Source organism: Rhineura floridana, chromosome 4 (assembly GCF_030035675.1).
Source record: "Rhineura floridana isolate rRhiFlo1 chromosome 4, rRhiFlo1.hap2, whole genome shotgun sequence".
NCBI lineage: Eukaryota > Metazoa > Chordata > Lepidosauria > Squamata > Rhineuridae > Rhineura > Rhineura floridana.
In genome coordinates this window covers 182548422-182570566 of record NC_084483.1, presented here as the reverse complement: position 1 = coordinate 182570566, position 22145 = coordinate 182548422, and the positions used below count along the sequence as shown (strand labels likewise).

The window sequence follows — 22145 nt, the reverse complement described above, 5'->3', positions numbered from 1 at the left end:
AGATTGTAGGTACAGAAAGTTTTCTTAGCCCGATTCAAACCCGAGGCATTTGCCTGTCGACCAAGCTAGACTGGTGCATAACCGTGGCAGCTCAGAGTAGTCCTACCGGACATAACGGGACTTGCTTCAGAGAAAACATTTTGGGGCGTGAAGGGGGCTCAGATTGGCTTAACCCCAAATGTTCGGCTTAACCGGCTTCTGGATCGAAAGGACCTACCCTTGCATTAAGCACGGAATCACTGAAGTGCGATGGGATTTTTAAAATGAAACACCATTTCTCTGTGTCCATATCTACATACAATAGATGAAAAACACCAACGTCACTGAATAGATAAGAAAAATGGAATACTGTATTTGATTTTTTTTAAGAAAGTTTGTACATATAGATAAACACGCAGTAAAGGAAACAGTGGTATAAGCGTCCTACCTGGAGTTTTAGAAGAGACCCCAAAAGCTGCTATTGAAATACTCAAAAATGCTTTTGCATAAGAGGAATACAGTGGCATCCTAAGCCTGGTTTCGTCTATCATTGAGGGCCCTTTTGAAAACCTAGTCCATCACCTCTTGACAGCTAAGTTTGCGCAAGGAACTCAAGTCAGGGAAAGTGTTTAAAAGAGAGAGAGAGAAGAAAAGGAAAGAAAATAAGAGAGTGGGTGGAAGGGAGAAAAGCCCGAAGGGACAGAGAGAGGCAAAGCGAAAGAGGAGAGCAAATATAATATACAAGCATTTTCTACACATATCTTACAAACTGGGAAAGATGACCGCATGATTAAGATATACATAATTCATATAAAATTTTGAAATAAAAATAAAAATCTGTTACAGTCATAACTATTCTTTTTCCACATTTATAACCAGTACCCACACAGGCAGTGACAGAACTGTAGAAAAAAAGGTGCTTACGAAGAAAATGATTGTCTGTTGAACAAAAGAAATTAAAAAGATAAAAATAAAAATAAAATAAAAACGGCGGAGGGGAAAAAAGGAGGAGGAGGAGAGGAAAGGGGGGAATTGCATTTAGTTTAAACCATCTCTTTGACTGGGGGGGGGGGACTTACAGATAAAGAGTGACAAAGACTGATCAAAAACCAACCAAAAAAGGCAATAAACATTTGTTGCTTTCCTCCTCAAAGAGTTCCTTTAGATTTTTTTTAAATGCTTTTGTCTCTCTTTTTGTACAAATTTGATCAGAATTTCCCTCCCACGCCAGGCCTTTATTTGGCCTTTCTGTTCATTTAACACAGAGAATATTATATCTCTCCCCCCCCATACAAACTGAATCATCTCATGCAAAATGAGTGGAATGCAGTCCATGGGAAAGCGCAAACAATGAAATAAAAAAAAACAGGAGGGGGAGAAGTGAAGTAGAGCTGGAACGTGCTTTTGTCCTACGAAGAATACAAAGGTCACCTTTCTTTCTTTCTTAATAATAATATTTATAATAGCAAAGGATTATCATCATCATCGTATTAATAATAATAATTCCCCGCGCCCGCTGCAGCATCAGCAACTGTCGAACTTGTGATTATTCCTTTTTCTAAGTGGATTGTTTGTTTCTTATTTCTTTTGTTTGCCAGGTAAGATTTGGGTTTGTAATTTTTTTTTAAAAGCAATTACAAAAACCCCAAACACCTATTTTAAAGGTCTGTTTTCTTATCCTGTGGTCGTTTCTGTTGCTATTTCGCTGCTTGGGTCTACGTTTGTTTCTGAAAGTGGCTTCTTCTTGTTGTAGTTGCCTTTTCTCGGAGGCAGGGGCAGTCCGGGGGGGGGGGCGGGTGCTCGCTCGCTCGCTCGGGGTAGGTGGGTGTGTATGGGGGGTAAGGGGGATATTTTGCCTTTTCTGATCGTTTTCCTTTTCCTCCTTAGGGTTGTGTGTTTTGTTTTGTTTTGTTCCTTTCCGTTATCATACATCACATTCTGAGTCGCTGGAGGTTACCGAGAGGATGGACGTGCCCGTCTCGGCTCGTTCCGTCAGGCTGGAGACGCTGGTGGTGGGGCTGGCCGCTGTGGACGGAGACTCCGCCGAACTGTGGGTCGGGCAACCCGGTTCTGACAAGGAACGCATGCCGCTCTGTCCGATCGCCTGGTGCTGGAGCCTGCAGGACGCGGGGAGACAAAGCAACAGCACAGATCCTTGCTCAGAAGCAAAGCCTCAGAAAGAGAAAGACAGGGAGGCAAGGGGCCTCCCAAGACGGGCTCCCAAACACAGCCCTCAGACGCGAGAAATGCATTGCTAAGGGACCGGGATCCCAAGACGCTTTTGCAGGAGTCAGCAGCGATCCGGATCTAGCCGGGGACACCTTCACTCGTTCTCCAACAGATTATTTCCCAAAACAATCGCTTAGCACGGCCCGTTGAGAATTCTCTCTCTCTCTGTCTCTGTCTGTCTGTCTGTCTGTCTTTCTGTCTTTCTTTCTTTCTTTCTTTCCGTCCTTTCGGCCTGATCTCACGCAAGGCGCGGGCCGCTGCCTCTTTATCCGGGCCAGCGCCGAGCTCCAAACCGCCTCTCTTCCTCGCCATCGCCCTCTCTCTCCGCAAAGTGTTTCAGATCGGGGAGAGGGGGGGAAGGCAAGCAAACGGCCTTCAGCCGGGAAGGGTCGCTGGGAAAGCACGGACTAAAGAGACGCTTCAATTATTGTTATTTTTGAGGGGGTGGGGGAGACACAGGAGTGCAAGGAATTTGCTTGGGGAAACAATTGACCCGCACACAAACACGCTCACAGAAAGCCACAGAGGCGCAAGCAGGCGTGCGCGCGCGCACGCACACACACAGGCGGCTATCCCGTTAGGTTATAAAATATGAGTTGATTTCCAGGTAACATTTCCCTCGCTCTCTGCCTTGTCAGCTTCATTTGCAAGATGTGGAGATCTGGGGGCTCCTTTTAGTCCATTTTTCCCCGCCGCTGCCCCCCCCATCCGTTCAGTGACAGTCCAGTTCTAACAACAAAAGTGGACAGTCACAAAGGATGGTCTATAGCAGCAAAGGAGGGCACTGGCCCAGTTACCTCCCTTGAATCCCCAGAAATAAATGTATACATACATGCAACATGATTTTTAAAACAAAACAAAATAAAATAAACACGAAAACAAAGTGATGATGGGACTGTTTGATGGGGGCTGTGTAGGGTTAGAGAGCGACATTTCCCAAGTCCTCGGCACTCTCAGTATACACACACACACAAGCAGCACCACAACAACTGATTTTCCAGCAATATGTATATATATATATGGTTTTGCTGGGGTGACGGTTAAATTCTCAGATTGCATTTGGAAACATGCGCGCGCAAAGAGACAAAGGGATCTCGGCGGCTGCTCTTTATAACAGTCAACAGCTAAGTCGATTTCTTTAGGGTGGGTTGGTGGCTTGGGAAACCAACCCCAGGAACAAACAATCTGCAACCGCAGCAGAACCTTCCAAACATGACCTCCATCCCACCTCTCGCGCCTGATGGTTATGAACTCTTCAAGATCAAGAGCGGTGTTGGGGACGACTACCCTGGGAAGTTGATTGCACGCACGCACACCCCAAAAGTCCAGTCAAAAGGGGGGAAAGGGGGGAGTCCAGGATTGGAAGCTAAATAAATAAATAAATAAATAAACGAATAGAAAACCACAAAAGAACGCGGCGCTGAACTCTCAAGCCTTTTGTAAAATGCTTTGAGAGACAATCTTCGGGCAATTGGGTTCTGGAATATTTTAATTCCGCCCCCGGCAGTGAAGTGATTTGTAAATATCTAAAATATTTTAATGTCGAGTGTTTCCGCACTTTTTATTTTCATACTGTTTGCTTATTCCCTCCCGCCTCTCATAGTTCCTAATACCTCGGTTAGTAAACAAAAACCATGAGTAGCTTTCTGGCTTTATTGTTGTGAGTGGCTCTACTCTCCTTCCACTGATAGACCTGAAAGTTTTGTGTTGCTTTTTTAAAAAAGCTTTCTTGCTTTCCCCTCCTCTCTCTCCTCCAGAATTCAGATTAAACTTTACCAATATAAACATTAAAGGGAACTGAGAAAGTCCAATGGGGGGGGAGGAAAAGAGTCACCTTTTGTTTATCTTTTCTGCATTAATTCATGGGATCGTAACATTTCTTTCTTAAAAAAAAACACTATTATTAACATTCCCACCATTTTTAAAGCCACACTGAGCAAGGAGGAATTGCAAGAAGGCTCTGCGTGCTGTAGCAACACAATAAAAGCGTCCCGATAAGGGTGTCCACGCGGCTCAAGAATGCCCCTGGATCTTTATTTACACGCTCACAAACCAGACGCGCCTAACTCAATCTCCCTATATCCGAAAAGAGAGACGGGGGTGGGTCGGGGCGGGGGTGTGGATTAAAATGGTCTTCAGTGTTGTTTTTATTTGTCCCTCTCTCTCCCCACCCCCTTCTCTTTCTTTCTGCAAATGAATTTGGGTGTGTTTTTTTTAAAAATATATTTATATATAATTAATAAGAACAATAGTGGAACAGCTGCCTCTTTTTCCCCCTCTATAGAAGGACTCTTTGCATTATGATGTTTGTTTAAACTATTTAGTGAGGAAATCTGGGACAGAAGGGAGATAAGTTAAGGTTGCCAAATACAGCTTTCATTAACAAATAAAGAAATACATCTAATCCCACCCACCCTTTCTGCTTTTCTCTGTGAGAAGCTGTTGCTGTTGTTCTTGTTAATGTTGTTGTGGATTTATTATAAACAACAATAATGATGACGACGACGACGACGACTATAATAATAATAATAATAATAATAGGCAATCCATGTAAAAAGCAAGTGTGTAAAATAAAAGAGAAAGAAAATTCAGAGCTAAGAGAATAAGAATATATACCGATTCCTCCTAGCCGGTTCCAATGAGAACTCGGCGTCAGATCAAGTCCTTCTGTTTTATGTTTTTGGATCCCTAGTTAGAATAGGCACGGGCGCACGCACACGCACACACACAAGTTCAGAAAACTGTTCAGAAAACCAGTATTTTCCTGGGTGGAGGGGTGTCCTATTTAAAGCTAGAAAGGATGGACGGAGTTTGGAAAGAATGCGAAACTTTAAACTGTCAGAGAGAAGCTGTTTGCCCTTCCTGGTGAGCCACCTATTCGGGAAAGGGAATTGAGCGCTGACTTTGGCGCAGCAGGGAAATGCGTTGCCTTTGACGTATGTGGTGTGTGTTCAGTACAGCGAAAAACACCATCGATTTCATAGGAGCCGTCACTTCCAGGTGAGGAAATGTGCTCCAAGGCCTCATTTTGCTTTTTAGCAGTCAACTGGCTTCCCTATCCCTGCTGTTGGAACCTTCCGGCAAAGTCGGGCAGCATTTAATGCCCCCACCCACACCTCTGAGTCCAAAGGGGCTTCCTCAAAGGATCGCCGCCCTCGGAAGGAGATCTCCCTTGAGAGACTCTCTCGCGGTCTAGAAAGAGAGTCGTACTGTATAGGCAAGGCAGGCCCTCTGTTTGTGTGTGTGCGCGCGCGCGTGCGTAATGGGTGTGCATGTGTTGGGTGTGCGTGACCCGCAGTCACCCTTGCCCGAGCTGGAGCCGGCTGCCACTGACCTGTTCTTGGCGGCCGCCGCCCGGTCTCTCTGCCTTCGGTTCTTGAACCAGTTGCCCACTTGCGTGGGGGTGAGGCCAGTGGCCTGCGCCAGTTCCCTTTTCTTGCTGGGGTTGGGGTAGGGGTCCTGGAGGTACCACTCCCGCAGGAGGCTGCGCGTCCGCTCCTTGAAGCAGTGCGTCTTCTGCTCGCCGTCCCAGATGGTCCTCGGCAAGGGGAACTTCTTCCGGACACGATACTTGTCGACCGGCCCCAAGGGGCGTCCGCGGAGCTTCTCGGCTTCCTGGTAGTGAGCTTCCAGCCACATGGCCTGCAGTTTGCCGTGCGACTCCTTGGTGAACTTGTGGTTCTCCAGGATGTGGTAAAGGTCTCGGAAGTTGCCGGTGTGAAAGGCTACCACCGCCCGGGCGCGGAGGATGGACTCGTGCTTGTTGATGGCCTCGCATGCCCCGGGCGCTACCGGCAAAGACCACAGGAACCGGCCCAGTCTTTCGATGTCTCCCGTCTCCTCCAGCGTCTCGCAGACACTGGCCACTTGCTCCGGGGAGAAGTTGAGCGTGGGCAGCTGGAACATGGACAGTTCTTCCGGGGCTCCTCGCGAGGCGCCTCCTCCTCCTCCTCCACCACCACCACCGGCTGACCCTGCGCTACAACCGGTGGTGGCACCGCTGCTGCTGCTGCTGCCACCGCCGCCGCCGCCGCCTCCAGGTCCGGAGCTGCTGCCACCGCTGGCCAGAAGGAGCGAGCGGTGGTGGTGATGCGGGTCGCTGGGGAAGTTTGGCAGGAAGAAATGGGTGGGATAAAGCTCTAAGGGGGATCTGAACACCATGGGACCCAGCCTGGCGAACGGGGAAGGGGGGTCGGAAAAACACGAGAGCGAGAGAGCGAGCGAGAAAAGCTGAATCAAGGGGAAAAGAAAGGAAGAGGGGCGCACGGAGAAAGAGATGAAAAAGAAGAGGAAAAGGAGGAGGAGGAGGAAGAGGGGAGGGAAAGGGGGCTCAAGCACCCCACGCGCATCCACACCCGCACCCGCAGCCACATAGAGACCTTCATCCAAACCCACGCGCGCACACACCCCCGCGCGGGCACACCCACCCACTCACTCACACCACCCACCACCTTTCACACGCACACACACGGGCAGGCAGGCAGACACTTGCTAGCTCACACGCACACCCGCACGCAGGCAGGCAGGCAGGCAGACATCCGCGCGCTCGCTCGCTCTCGCACACCTCCCCGAACCAAGAGCGGCGTTGTCGCCGGCGCCGCCGAGGCGGAAAAAAAAAGATTCAGTGATTCGGCCGCGATCGCCCTAATGACAACAGCCTCATAATATCTCTCCTAAATCCACAGTGAGTGCAGAGCCGAAGCATTTTGTTTCGCTTTTCTATTGGCCCGCCGGGTGTCGTTGTGGCGTCGCCATGGCAGCGCCCTGCCAATCACTGTCAGCCCTGCCAATCATTGGGTACTACGTAAGAAAAAGAGCTCTTACCACTGAACCCAAAGGCGAAGGGGAGGGGAGTTGAGAAGGTGGGAGGGAGCCAGCCAGCCAGTCAGCCCGCCAGCCCGAAGGAGGGGGGAGGCCGAGTGAAGGAAAGCTAGCGTGTGTGCGTGCGTGCGCGCGCGCGTTAATCTTTGCAACTCCTAATCTTAGCACTTCCACTTCTCTCGCTTGTGTCTCCCTCCCCGCCTCTACGAGCAGTCCCCACCATTCCTTTCCCTAAATAAATGGTGTTGTTGTTTTTTTAATATAAAAAACGCGCAAGGCAATGCGCAGCGACTCCTTTGAAAGGGATCGGCAATTAGACGCGAAATCGGAGCGCCGCCTTTAAGGAGCCCCCTTCCCGCCTGAAGGAAAGCCAGAAAAGGGCAGGAAAAAGTAGGAAAATGAAGCAACGTGGGTCAACCTGAGCTGGGCGATGGGATAAAGGGCTCCAAACCGAGACATTTTACACATGATTTGCACGTAGTTGCGCTTCATTCTGCCTATCTGAGCACTAATAGCTACGGGGAAGGAAAGCTAGATGAGATCATTAGGCCCATCCTCAGGCCGCTGACCCTGCCAGGAGCAGCAACTAAATGCAGCGGAGGCTGGAAGGGGGGTGGGGAGAGAGAAGAGGGTTAGCTTCCTATCTTATCTCTTCCACCCCCGCCGACCCAGCTTGAGTTTCACAGAGGCTCTGCTCAATGCAACTTCCAAGAGAAAACTTTGCAAAATTCTTCCTCGGATCGCCAGGCGTGGAGAGTTCCAATCCGAACAGCATTCTCGCTCGGGAAACTCCCTCAATGGGACTTGGTTCCGAGTCAGGCTGCAAAATCCCACGTGCCCTTACTCGGGAGGAAACCCCCTTGAACCGAGGAGAACTTGCTTCCGAGTAAACGTCCCGTAGGCCGCCTGCCGCCATCTGGATGTGAGAGGCCAGAGGAGGCTCCGACTCATCCTCCCTGGTCTGTTTGTTTGTTTGTTTGTTTATTTGTCTGTTTGTGGCAGAAATAATTAGTCCTGGGTGAATTCTTTTCTGGGAGTGGGGGCAGGCTCGGATCTCTGCCCGCAGCTTCCGGCGAGTGGTTTCTAATTCCCCGCGCCACATCTATTGCGCGTTTCCCCAAAACTCATCACCTTTTGCCCTTCCCCTGCGAGTTTTGTAAACCATTCTGGGCGATTGCCCAGATATTATATCCCTAGGATCTGTTGCATCTCTGCCTTGCTTTCTCGTCCTGCTTCGTCTGACTTTTTTTTTTAAAGGTCGAAGAATAGTCAAAATATTCGGGGTGGTTGGAGGAAGTCCCATATTTGCACCTAGATCTATCGGCGAAAACAAATCGCTCAATGGTTATCTCCCCGACAGCTAAGCCGGCCTTCCCTGCAGCCGCCTGCCTCCATTTATCCTTGAGGTGCGTTGCTTTTAAGGCGATTTTAATCGGCATCTTGAGCTGGTAACTCCTTTTGTTTCGTTTCTGCAGCTATGGAAGTGTGATTTACAGAGATTTGTACGGGTCATGGATGTCTTTCCAGCCTTACTGTGTATATTTAGACAGGACTTTGGTTGGTGTTAAAAAGTGTATATTTTGAATGGGTTCACACACAGTAGCAAAACAATGCGGGCATTGTCAAGGCATGTAGAACGCGTATTGAAACGCAGCATCCAGACTTCTCCTAATCTGCCCTCAATAAAGCTGAAATAATTATCCTAAGCCGCCTTTCTCAAAGAAGAAGAGGGGGAAAAAATCATTGAGGAATTCAAAACTTTTTTTAAAAAAAAACACAAAACCCTTTGCTCTGCATTCCGATGCAGATCTAGTAGGGCGAGGGGAAGAGGAGGGAGGGTGAGACATGGAGCCCAAACTCATTGCAGACATCAATGGGAGCGAGGGAGAGGGAAGAGGTGGGGGCAGATGTACAATTAAAATGGAGAAACATCGCGTGACTTGGCCTATTCGAGGGATAATCATCATCATCATAATTCGAAATGCTGCAGTGAGTGAGTGAGTGAGAGACAGTCTTTAGCCGGACTCCCAAACTGGTTGGGATCTTTTCACTGAGCAGCCCCCATGAAATAAATACCAAGTGGCAGTTGAATAGGTCCAGTTGGAATAGTTATTGGACTGGAAGATCCTGGCTGGATTATGTATTCATCACTTCCCGAGCAAACTGTCAATGGGGGTGTGCTACACTGGTTCATATTCCTAATGAAAACAACTCGCCCTCTTCATTTTTAGTGCTGGATTTAAACACTTCTGTTAACATATTTGCCGGGAGGGGTGGGGTGGTGCTGGCTGAGGAATCGTTCCCTGGCCATCCTCATCACCTTGTTCCAGCTCGGATTTCAATCCTGCGCAGTTCAGAGACCTTGTCGATTTTATGAAAGGCAGGAATTGTCCACCACCGTGTTCGGTTAAAAAAAGAAAAGGAAAGGAAAAAAACGCCTGGGCTACAGAGCACCTCGGCCTCGCTTCAGAGGCATTCTCTCTTTTAGGGGAAGGATTACAGACAAGGGGGCAAAGGGGGTGGAAGATTCCGGGGTATGGAAAAAAGGGGAAGGGGGAGACTCTTTGTGCTTCACTCTGTTTATCTTAAGGGTGCAATGACACGATTAAGAAATCATTTGGAAGCAACGACGAGTTTCCAAATGGGTCAGTCTTTCCACCCAAAGGTTTCCTGATGCTAAGGAACCTCCAGGGACTTCGGGGACCTTGTAGTCTTGGGGTAAGACTGCCTAAACGCTCAGTGCTACACGTGTCTGCTCAGAAGCAAGTCCGCTAAGATCCACCGGCCTTCCTTCTGAGTAAACTTGTTTGAATGGGGCCTGCTGCTTGCCAGTCATTCGCTCTTAGAATCCTGTCTCTTGCACCAAGAGTCTCAATACACTTAAAACGTGGGATTCACGAGTGGACTTGACTTCGATTTAAAACATTTAGGCTTCTAGGAATAGAGACTGGGGGACCAAAACATTGCATTTCCCCCCACCCACCCCGACTTTCATACTCGCATACACTTTAAACGATTAATCGACCAACTCTCAGTAAAAGCTGAATTTATTACATCTTTCAACTCAGCTTCGGTCCTTTCGTAGCACAGAAAGACCCTAAATAATTATCTGCAGCTATATCTAAGCCAAAGTCTTGCTTCTGTCTTCACCACGCGTCTGATGAAGCAGGCTTCTGCCTCCCATAGTTGATGCCTGCCTCAATGAATGGGTTGCCACCAGGCAGTGTTGGCCAGATCCAAAATATTTTGGGCAGAGAAGGAAAATTCAATACGGCTCTTCTCCTGTACGAGTCCTGTTGGTTCTTAGCTCAGCCAAAAGTCCCCAAAGCGACTTTCTGAGGGAGCCCCTGGACTTACTTCTCTTTCCAGCCCTGTCGGATGCGCTGGCCATCTCCCAAACGATTTCTGGAGGGCTGCTAGTGCCTTTGTAGCCCTGTCTAGGTGATTCCCCCCACAACACACATGCACGCACACAAAGTTTGGGCTTTGTTATGGGATGTAAGGTGGGAGTAGAGGGGACGGACAGGAAGGCTTGGGGTTTGCCCTAAGCAGGACGACTGAGCCCTCGCCTAAGCCTGTTAGGGACACATTCTCATGTCCGTAAACGTACAAGCAGATAATTGTTGGCGCTCTATCTTTGTGCGAAGGAGGCCAGGGTGTAAATGCCTTTTAATGACTGCAGCTGCTGGCTGAAAACTGTCAATGGAATTGGCTAATACAGAGCCCCCGGAAAAGAAAAAAGTGTGTGTGAGAGAGCGAGAGAGCTGCTGAGCCCGAGCGCCGCTGGAGCCGAACAGGGAACTGCGGCAGAGGTTGAGAAAAAGACAGGCACAGAAACAGAAAGGAGGAGGAGAAGATGGAGAGAGAGAGACTGGAGGGAAGATCCCAGCCGCGGAGCCGTCTGCTCTTCCGCCTCTCCACCAGGGCCACAGCCATCAAGTCCTCGAAAATCCTTTCCGGATCCTGTGAGTGGTTGGTTTGCTTTCATTCACACACTCAGGTCCCATTGGAAAGGTTTCTGGTGTTTTTTTTTGTTCGTTGTTGTTCAGGGTTATGTTTTCTTTCTTTTCTTCCCACCGCCCTTCCCACCTGCCTTCCCACCTCCTCCTCCTCCTCCGTGACCCTCTGGTTTAACGGTTCCGAGGAACTCGGGGGAGAGTTCGATCCCCATCTTTCCTAAACAGCCGCGGAAGGGAGGAGAGGAGGAAGGAAGGAGGGGGTGATGAGAAAGGTCGTAGCAGGTACGACGTCTCTGCTCGCAGCCTGGTTGTCTTTCCTCGGACACGCTCGCTCCTTCCTTGAGGCTCCTAATTTATTTACTGCCTCCCGCGCACTCACCAACTGACATTTGGGACCCTGGCCTTGAACAGGCTAGGTGGGAGCCAATTCTCCGGACGAGATCAGCGAGGCTGGCTTCCCACTAATGCGCTTCGGTCAGGATGGGGGGACTCTGACCGCCGTGCCATGTTCGGGAGGGATGGGGTCAAGCGTTGGCTCTCGGCGAGGGGTTTAGGGGTGGGGTGGGGTGGGGATGGGATGGGATGACAAGGCCGCTGGGTTTGAGGGAAGCGTGCCCCCAAGCAAGTATCTTGCTGGGAAGTCAGATCCATTGAATTCAATGGGGTTTCCTTCCCTCCAGGGTCCGGGTATGAGGCGACGATCCTCCTAAGCTTCCAAAGTGATGTTGACTTTTTTTAAAAAAAATACTTTTTGGGTAACTCTGCGGACCCGATCCCGTGCCACCTAGAAGTAAATAATGCCATTTGTATCAATGGGATTTTATTCTAAGGGCAGATCCTGAAGGTGTCTTCTTAACAGTTAACATCTCCACCGCCTCTTGCCTTCGGACTCCAAGCGCCTTTGGTTCAAATGCAGGAACCTGGGGGGGGGGGGAGCTGCCTCCGTCTGCCGGATTGCTTCCTTTTGTACTTCTCCGTTCATCCCTATTTCCTGCAGTCCCCCAAACCTTCTTTTAATCCTGATTCTGTCCGGAACGACCTACTCGGCAGGCCAGAGTTAGATTCGCTTGCTCCCCCCGTATGCGTGTGTTCAGTACAATTGACAATTCTGGTCTTTTTCTGGAGATTTTTAATATGCTGGGAAAAGCAGTGCGGTTTTAGAAAGGGAAACCAGAAGAAAAGAAAGAAGAACTCAGTCAATCATAATTATACACACACACCCTAGACAACCCGCTTTTTTAAAAAAAGGATTTTCATTGAATTGTTTAGTAGCAAATTGATGATGTCCCGGCATAGTTGCATTGTCCAAAAAAAAAAAAAAGTCTCCCGCGTCGCTTTTAAATAAATAAATTAGAAACAAATGAATATATTGAGCGCCCTCTTTAAATTTGACCCACACGGCAGCTGTAGTTCAGTCCGCTTGATGCAAAGGGTGTGTTGCACACGCGGGGCTAAAAACCGAAAGCAAATGACTTTTTTTGGGGGGGGGGGACGAGAGATGATTTATATTAACTGGCCCAAAGCCATCTCCAAATGTTCAACTTTCAAAAACCTGTTTATTTCTTATCTGCTGGTAATATTAAGGATGTATCCCTAAATTCCTTTACTTGGTGGATAGTCCCCTTGAATCCAGTGGGGTTTACTTCTGCGTAGGCAACGTGTAGGGTTGTGCCGTTAGCGTAACAAAGAATCCGATTTGATTTAGGTTCTGAAGAGTGGGAAGTGTGTGTATGTGTCTGTCTAGCCAAGGAATTCTGCAAGGTGAAAAAGTTTTTATTTTGGTATAAGGAATAATTATATTTCCAAAGAGCCTCCTCTCCCTTACAGTGCACTTGTTGTGGGTATTCAGCTCTCTTTTTTGGGGGGGGGAGAGTCTCTTGTAGCAAATTCGCCTTCTCTGTCTCTAAAATGAGCGCCATCCCAACTAGTTTGTCCGGAATGTTCTTTGTTTCAAGGACGTCCAATGCTTGACAATGGAACTCTAATTCCAGCTAAGTGTGTTTTTGCTTCAAGAGATTCTGCAACATTTTCACCCACGGAGACGTTGAGTTTCCTTGTCGGAAGGTTTACACTGTCCCCTTGCTAGTCGGCATCCCAAACCCAGATGCCTCGCAAGCATTCCCACACATTTCAGAGAACTGTATGTCTAGTAACAACAACACCCACTCATTAAATACAGTTACTTAGGAAAGAAGTCCCAAGTGACTTAAAGGTCAGACGCTTAGTCCCGAACTTGTAGCAGATGAGGCTACCCCAGAACAAGCGTGGATAGGATTGCAACCTTACAGCTTCAGTGGTACATGTATTTACTTGGAATTACTCCCAGGTAAGTGTATGTAAAATTGCAGGCTTATCTGCTCCTTATGGCCTCTCTTTAGAGTGTAGAGTTAGGAGCGGCCCAACGATTTCAGCAGGACTGAAACACACTTACTTAGGAGTAAGCAGCAGTGAACTAAGTATTACTTACTTCCGAGTATGAATAATTAGGATCGAGCTTCACCTCTAGATTGTGGCCCCATGTGTTTATGATCAGAAGGTGGTGCCAAGACCTTCAGGGCCAATCCTGGGCATGTAAATCCCACTGAGCCAATGGAACTGATCCCCTAGTAAGCGTGTTGAAAACTGCAGACCTATTCTGGAAATCGTTTCCTTACACGGTCCTGAGCGCAGGTAAATGTGCTTTTAAACAGACATATATCAATATATACACGCATATATATACACAGACCCAAATTTGAAATAGTTACAGTCGCATTGAAATAAATCGTGCTTTACTCCAAAGAAAACATGTTTTAGGGCTGCTGTTTTATCTGCACCCCGGGAGTAAATCCCACTGAACACGGTGGGGCTTACTTTGAGTAATCCAGGAACAGGCTGCACCAATCGGTGCAAGGAGAAACTTAATCTAATTTGGAAGCTGTATGTTAAATAGAAGAAACAGGCCCACGCTGTTGGCAAGAAGGCAGTCAAATGCTACTTGCCTGCAAAATGTTTCAGCTACTTTGTGGAAAGCGTAGAGTGTTACTTCTGTATTAAGGTTGCATTAAAACTGCGGGCCAGGCCGCAATGACTGATCGTTCCATCTTTTAGCCACCAGGAAGGACGACTTTTAAGATTTGTCCCCCAAAAGCAAGGAACAATGTCAGCCCGATTCTAGACGTGGTTTGCACGGAAACAAGCGTTCAATAAGCCCTACGTTCAATAAGCCCAACTTACAGGCGCATAGAGAACTGCAGCCTGTTGAAGTTTTTGTCCTTTTCGAGAGTCATCCGTAGGCCTGGATATAAAGAGGGAGGTCAGGGTGGAGTTCGGAAGAACTAAGGTTATCATAGGCAAAATATAGACATTGCTCAGGTCCGATTTCCCCGCTTTTCTCCGAACTGAAAAAACAAAAACAAAAGCCATCTCCAAACAAGTATACGATTTCCACCCAACTTTTCTCTTTTCATCCCCAAATTCCTGGTGCGAGGAGGAGAAGGGGGGTGACTCTGAATATCTTATCAAGCTCTGGTAGTGACCCTCATTAGGGGGGGCATCCTGCTAAAGGCCCCGCCGCTGGAAGAAAGCTGCCCAATCAGAGCGATTGCACGCCTTGTTAGAGATGGCTATAATGAAGCTTCGTCATACACTCGAAGAAAAGCTCCCTCAATGCCGATTTACCTTATGTCAACTCGTTACTTCTAATGAATCGCATCAAAACCCGGCCCTGAATGGGAAGCTGGAGCAGACCGTGAACCTACAGCCCCGCTCCCCACAGCCACCCTCGGCTCCCTGCTTCTACCCCACCGAACCGACATCTCCTTCCCCCTGTTCCTTAAAAGAGGAACGTTTATACATCTAAAGCAAACCGTGACTTGCTGTGCAAAATTATGCATGTTTACCCAGAAGCAAGCTCCACTTGGTGGCATGGAGCTTTTACACCTAGTAAGTGTGTTTAGCTTTGCAGCCCTGGATCCCTTTGAGCCCCATTGAGCGATTAAATATTTTATGATCGTTATGATTATCATCATCATCCGCATTATATTTTGATCCTTTCTCAAAGAGCTCAGGGAGACATGCGTAGCCTTCCCAGCCCAATTGGGTCCTTGCAACAATCCTGCGAGGTAGGCGTAGAGAGATTGCCTGCCCCAAGGACATCTACTCTGCGACATGGCTCGGCAGAGATTTGAACCCGCATCTCCCTAAGCAATGCTGTAGGCACGATCCTGCCCTGGCTCCCCCCCCCGTGGGAATTCCAGCCCAAGCTTATCCCTCTTGGATAAATGGAAGTTTAAGGCAGGGAGGCAGCGAGGCCATGTTGAGTCACAAACGAGTTAAAGCAAAAGTAAATGCCCACATTTCAACAGGACTGACTCCCGAGGAGCGCACAAAAGCGTGAAGCCTTGATCACCACTCACTTTAACTGGAGTGGGAGCAGAGCGCTTAGGAGAAGGGGCGGGGAGAGGTCACGTAGTCTCTACAATGTCAGCCAAAGAAAGGGAAACGTGGCCCCTTTAAATCCGGGGACTCCAGTATTCAATAAGGGAACCTTGCAGTAGGTCTCTGCAATGCTTTTTCGCTTTTCTTGGAAGGGGTGGACATGCCGCCCCTTCTGCGCGGCAACTGAGCGGTGGAGACTTCGCTGCTATCACAGGGTTACCTTTTCCCCCCTGTTTGCCTTCTGATTTCCCGGCTTCCCCTCCCTTTGGGCCGACACTTTAAAATCAATTAGTATTTTTCTATTCTGGAGGTAAATTATTCAAACAAATGTTTGGAAAGACCCCGAGGGAGAATTTGGCCCTGACAAAAGATTTGATTAGCCTGATTTCCTCCTCCCCCTTTGCACCCTCCTCCTTCAATACACACACCTCCCCAAAAGCAACAAAGCACGAGGAGTTCCAAGCCACTAGAAGAGGGAAGCGCCAATGAAACGCCAGTCACCAACTTCTTCGCCTTAAAAGACCCCCAAACTGGGGAGGGCTGGCGAATTGTTTTTTTGGGGGTGGAGGGGAGATTTATTGCCTTGGAACTGCCAAAACACAAACAATCAAGCAACCATAAACATCAGGAAAGCAGCAAGTGGCAATGTTGGGAGAGGGGAGGGCTCGATCTAAACAATAGCAAGCCCTAAATGCAGAGTATTACATCCACCGATCCTCGTCCATTATCTACATATTGATTTCCATACCCACGTTTCACGCCTGTTAAAAAAAGCGGCTCGTCGAAAGCTGCGCCTTCGAAAAAGAGCCTTCCCTTGCAGAATGAAATCAGGCGCATTCAGGAGCGTGAACGCTGAAAAAGAGAAGTTCAGACACACTGGCAAATACGGGTTACGTTCCTCTTTTGCTGAAGGGATCCGTAGTTTTGAGAGCCAGCAACGAATGGCGAGTAGAAGTTGTGTATAAGTGTGTCTGCATGTGAGAGAGGGGGGGGGGGAGAGAGAGGGAGAGAGGGAGAGGGAGGAAGCAGAGGTCCTTAAACTTTCCACCGGCTACGCCATTTCTATTTTCTTTCAGGTAAACCCAGGCTCTGCAAACCAAACTAAGGCTGCAATCCAATGCATGTCTACTGAGACGCAAGCTCCACTGGGTTCAATGGGACTTACTCCCAGGCAAGTGTGTATTGGATTGCAGCCTAAGAGTGTATTGGCAGACAAGCTGTCGGTGTTATTCCGCGAGTGGCTTGGCCTCTAAGCAACTCTCCCTCCCCCCCCCCTGGAAGAACTAGACAGGTAGACAGAAAGAGATGGAGAGGTAACGTCGACGCTTTACCGGGCAAGACATACCAATAGGGGATCAATTAAGATCTAAAAGAAAAGTGCAGGGCTTATGCTCATCAGCGACAATAAGGGAGGTGGAAACCGGGAGCCAAGCGCGCACATGCACACACCCCACATAAAATGAGATACTTTTTGCACCGGAAAGCGAACACCTCCCAGATGGGAAGGAGAGAGCAGGCAAGGATTTAAGAAGCGTTTGCAATTCTCGGTTGCCCTGAGGATAAAACCTGTGCAGCTCAGCCTCCTACTAGGAAGTAAGCATTGGTTTCACTGGGAGTGACTCCCTAAACACGCATAGGATTGCGCGGTATGTGGGAGCACTGGGGAATAGTCGAACATAGACGTCCCCTGAATCTGCTTCGCAGTCAGGAGCTTCGGGGTGGCAGTCTCTATGGAAGAGAATTGCAGGGTCTTCCAAAAGAAGGTTGGAGTAAATGTGTGTGTGTAAGTCTTCCAAGGGAGGTCTACCCAAGCCACTGTAACTGCTCTAGAGTGGAGTGAATTCTCATTCTCTCTCTTCTATCAGCCTGTCTAGCTGCCGCACTAAACTCCACACAAACACGACGCGGTAATACGTGAATTGCTTTGAGGGCACCAGCATAACGTGAAGGACGCTCAGGTGTGTCGCTCTACCCGCTCCATCCTTCTCTTTATTTTGATCAGCAGCGCTATCGCGCTATCAAAGTTAATACTAACTGGAAGTAAGTAGTTTGTAGTTTGCAGTGATCTCTCTTTTACCACTCCTGCTACAGGCCGTTTAAACTGAACCACTTCACCTAAAGTCCGTCAGAGCGAAGGGAACCAAATCAACCAACTGACATCGGCTGAAGTGAGCTGAGTAGATCGTCCCGCGATCACTCTCTCTTGAAAACTAACGCTGAATCATCTGATTCAGCGGGTGCAAGTGTGGCCTTCCGCACCCCGTTTATAAACTAGAGTCCCCAAGAAACTTTAAAATAATCTTTTCTTGTTTTAAATGATTACATGATTGTAATCATATAACCCTAGGGCAAGACTCTGCCAGAGTGAAGCACTTTTAGATCCCATTGACTTTAAAGGGAATATATTAGCCAAACTCTCCCATTGAAGTTAATGGAGATGCATCATGATTAACTTTGGCTGGATCCCGTCCATGGAGCGTCCAGGATTCTGCAAAAACATATAATTCCTAGCACGTCTAGCGATCTGAGGAACAGGAGAAGAAAACTGAGCCATGCCTCTATTAACTGCGTATTGCTATTTTCCCCACACAAGCGTCCAAATTGTCGCTGAAGATGGCCCAGGTGTAACAGTTCCAGACTGAACAGAATGGGCTGACCTCTTTATCGTGTAAATTGTCATTCACCTGACACTTCACTTAGCATCAAGCTCAGTCCTGGATTATTGGGAAACGTCTGTAAGGTTCTTAGTCAGGACTATACAAATACTTGACAAAATTCCCCCAAGAGAAATCTGATCATCTTGGGCTGTGTCAGGAAAATGAACATTCATTAAAGATAGGGACGTCTTCAGGCGTAAAGACCCTGGCCTAAGCAGGCTCACAGGGCAGTACATTTCCGTTTTAATCAAGGGGTTGTATGCTTCAAAGTTAATGTGTTGAAGAGGGGAGATTAAAATATATACATTTTACATCCTGGATCCATACGTCTACGTAGATATCTCTTTAGTTCAGTAAACTCGATGAATGTGACTATTTTAAGAAACTGCATATCATCACCAGTAGGAAAAAATCAGGGAAAGGTGTGTGTGAGTGCTGTATACGAGCGTGTGGACTAGATACGAGTGCGTGTCTACAGGCACCCAAACTCTAAAGTACTGTTCGGCAGAAATAGCCGGATTTAAACCGATTGGAGATACCATTGGTTTTGTGGTGTTGTTTTCTTCCAAGAATGCTGTTGAGGACTGGGGAATCATTAGATCGCTTGTGGAACCGGTGATGATCATAACAATTTGACAAACACCCCACCCGTTACTGTACAGCGAACTCTCTGTCTCTCCAAACAGGCAAAGAATGGTACATAGAAGTTGTAAACCACTGAAAGGTTTGATCAAGAGGCACAGCCTACAGTTCCTGTTTTGATTCGACAAATAGGCTTGGCCAGGAAGTCAGGTGCAGATTTCTTTGGACTTCAAATGAAAAAACTTTCCCGAGACACAGAGAAATATAGACGGCGGCTCTGATTTCCTTACAAATTCAGTCGCTATGAAATCGGAAAAGCTGAGAAGATGCATCTGAGCGTGCATGGCTCGTATCCGACTGTGTCACCTCAGAAGAGACCCACTGACATCCAAGGGGCTTAAGCCGCACTTGCTTGATTGCACATGAATTTTAGTGGATCTACTCTGAGCATATTACAGCCTCATAAATAGACAGCTAAACAGAAATCCAAATGTAGCCATAAGATACAGCAGCTCTGATCCAGGGAGATGGCTCTGACGGATTAATTTTGTTAAACTCCGGCTGCCACTAGAAACAGCAACAAAAGTCACCATGCACGGACCCCGTCGAGGATTTCGCGTCTTTTGTGACTCGCGCCGGTTTCCCCGCTTTCCGCTCAAAACTTTTAAGGCAAAAGTGTCAGCGGGCGAACAAACGGAGGGCACAAGAGGCCAGCCGAGCGAGAATGCTCTTGACTTCTTAGCAGTTGCCGAGAAAGGGAGTCGGGGCAGCTTAATATGAGGACTCAATCGGCAGAGAGGAGGAGAAAGCTGAGGGAACCAAACAAAACAAAATCGGGGGCGAGAGGATGCATGAGGGGGGGTGGAGAGAAGAAAGTTGTGTTCAGCACGTGCAGTTTGGCCAGGCCAGCTCGACTGAGCGCTGGTAGAAAAAAAGAAACGCACAAGGACAAGAGCGCCACAGCCTTTCAGGAGAAAATGCCCCCCTCCAAATTCTGCCTCCAGAGTCTCCGAAAATTCATAGGGTGGTGCTCCTCTTTCTTCATTCTCCACGACCCATCTCCTTCCTCAGCCCCCCACCCCACCCCACCCCGGATACAAGCCAGGGAAGGGAACTAGTGAGTCTTTCCGAAGCGATCTGGATTTTATTCAAGCGTTCCACGCAGCGTCTCTTTCTGGCTTCTTTTTTTCCTTCCTTCTCAAAAGGCCATTTTCACCCAAGCCCCAGCGACAGTGTGGCCTCAGCTGAACAACCCTCGTTGGCGTTCAGGGGTGGATCCGAGCGTATCTTACGCAGCAGGACCGTATCTACTCAGAAGTAAAAGTCGCCCTGCCACGAATGGGACTTTTATGCTCTGGTGACGCGTTTTGGGACTGGTCTGGAAGCAGGATTTAGATTCCAGTTCTAAACTGGCTTGCGGGGTGTGGGTGGGTGTGGGTGTAAGACCCCTCGGACTCAGTGAGAGGGCTTACGTTTGAGTGGACGTGCTTAGGATCGCGCTGCTGGCAGGCTCTGGATCCTGAGCACATCAGGGGCACCCTTACTAGGGAGAAAGCTCGGGCTTTCAGCTCAGCCCGATGGCATCCCACGCAAGCCATAAAGCGCCATGCAGCCCCAGTGAGGCTCCGATCAGTCCCATATTTTCAGTGAACAAACTTTAGGCTTCACTCTCTCGTTGCAACCAGCATGACTTCGTATAGCTACTATCAGCCTCGTTCACTTTATTGGGACTTGTGAAGTTCCCGGTTGAACGTCTCAGGTAGCTCAATGGGACACAACTTTGACTTAGTATCTTCAGGACAGGCACGCGCGCACCTCGCCTCCGGAGATTCTCGCGAGGAAATGCATTCTATGCGTTTCAATGGGGCTCGCTTTTCATGCGATGAGCTTATACGATCCTAGTGACCGTATATTTATCTGCCTGGAAATAACGTGTGTGTGTGTAGCCATTTGCCACATTATCATTCCACGCAATATTCAGAGTTGAGATTTGTTGATAGGAGACTGCTCTGGGGAAAGAATAGGTTGTGGACTGCAAAATTCTGTATGTCTGTGTAAACTAGGACAGACAATGGACACGATCTAACCAGTATATCACAGCGTTTTAAACAGTGCCAACAGCACACCATAATTCATTGTGTACATAGGATAGAAGCCTAAGCTATTGATGTTGATAGGGAAGATTTTAGTTTGTACTTTTTGTGTATGTTCTTACCTTTGTTGGTCTCCATTTCTGCCTTGGGCCTTTGGGTGAAAGGCGGATGAGAAATACTTGTAATAAATAAATAAATTTTAAAAAGTTATTGCTCAGGAAACTGCCCAACAGTATTGATGCAAGAAAAACATTATTTATAATCCTATCTCCTTCGTGTTCTAAGCAGGTGTACTTGTGAGAATACAGACAGATTGGCACAGTTAATATCTGCGTCTTTTTGGCTACCTTCTCAAATAGGTGAGAATCGATGTTGCCTCTACTTCTCTCTCCACACACACATACATATGTAATAGTTGCCTCTGTTGGTGCTCACAGAATGTAGAGGGATTTGCCACCCAGTCCTAGATTTTTAAGTCCCATTGAGTTCAATTAGGGCTATTCTCACGTAACAGAGCAACCTTATAGGCTGCAAGGAGTAAGTCCCATTGAACTCAATGCATCTTACTTCTGAGTAGACATGTACAGGACGGCAATGTTAAGTATGCTCGGAATTGCAGCTATAGTCTACCACCTGTGTGTGTACTGTATCTCTCTCTGTGTGTGACATATATATACACATATACATTGCACTCATGACATATACATATAAATATATTGGGTGTACTTGCGCCCATATTTAATTTTACATGCACTTGCACAGGTTTATATGTAATATGCACTTGCATGCACACACAATATATTACTGCTGTTCTGCCTGTATAAATATATCTATAGACTGCATGCATGACATATCCTCGCACGTAGCTATTTCAGTAAATGTAAAATTGGATTTTGTAAATATATCTGTGTCGATTTTGTACACAGAGAACCCCATATTATTTTTGGTATCACACAAGACTAGATATCAGAAATCGATAACTAGAGAAGACAGCATACAGTGGAGTGCTTTTTAATAGGCTAGACCTGGCAGCGATCCTAAAGCGCCCTTTACTTCCAGCTGGGGTGATGGCGAAGGAGGTTGCTTCCCTAAAGAGCCGACTGCCTTCAAAGTGCGACTGCAAAAATAGTTAACAGTTTAGCAATGTTCACAGATAAGGACAAACTGGAGATGTTCATTAGATTTCCCACTCTTCACTGCCCAGGAAACTCCACGCTGATAGATATAGATTATTCACACTTTGCAGCTCTCTGCCCCGAAGAACTTACAACACAAAAATCGCCGAGGTGGGGTGGGAAACAGAAAAAGGGATAACAGCAGATGGAGGCAATGGTAAACTTAGGAAGAATGTGGATTTCTTTCAGTAACGTTGGTTCCCTTGCAGTATGGAAGGAAGACTGGAGCTG

The 22145-nt window shown here is 47.8% G+C and overlaps 1 protein-coding gene and 1 long non-coding RNA gene across 6 annotated transcripts; both read right to left on the bottom strand.

Moving 5' to 3' along the window:
* Positions 1-1895: 1895 nt before the first annotated feature.
* On the bottom strand, positions 1896-6369 carry SIX3 (SIX homeobox 3). 5 transcript variants are annotated; one of them, XM_061626454.1, is made up of 3 exons: positions 6195-6369; positions 5543-6155; positions 1896-2096 (listed from the first exon to the last, which is right to left on the bottom strand). In XM_061626454.1, exons 1-3 carry the CDS (start codon positions 6367-6369, stop codon positions 1904-1906), a joined length of 981 nt encoding a protein of 326 aa, XP_061482438.1. In that variant the 3' UTR covers positions 1896-1903. The 5 variants fall into 5 exon arrangements, with proteins under 5 accessions (XP_061482438.1, XP_061482439.1, XP_061482440.1 ...); XM_061626455.1 differs by having other exon boundaries at positions 5543-6176; positions 6228-6369; XM_061626456.1 differs by having other exon boundaries at positions 5543-6158; positions 6228-6369.
* Positions 6370-11208: 4839 nt separating this feature from the next.
* On the bottom strand, positions 11209-16329 carry LOC133384509 (uncharacterized). The gene is made up of 3 exons (XR_009762593.1): positions 16156-16329; positions 14205-14368; positions 11209-12125 (listed from the first exon to the last, which is right to left on the bottom strand). It is a non-coding gene; the product is annotated as an uncharacterized LOC133384509 (long non-coding RNA).
* Positions 16330-22145: the final 5816 nt, after the last annotated feature.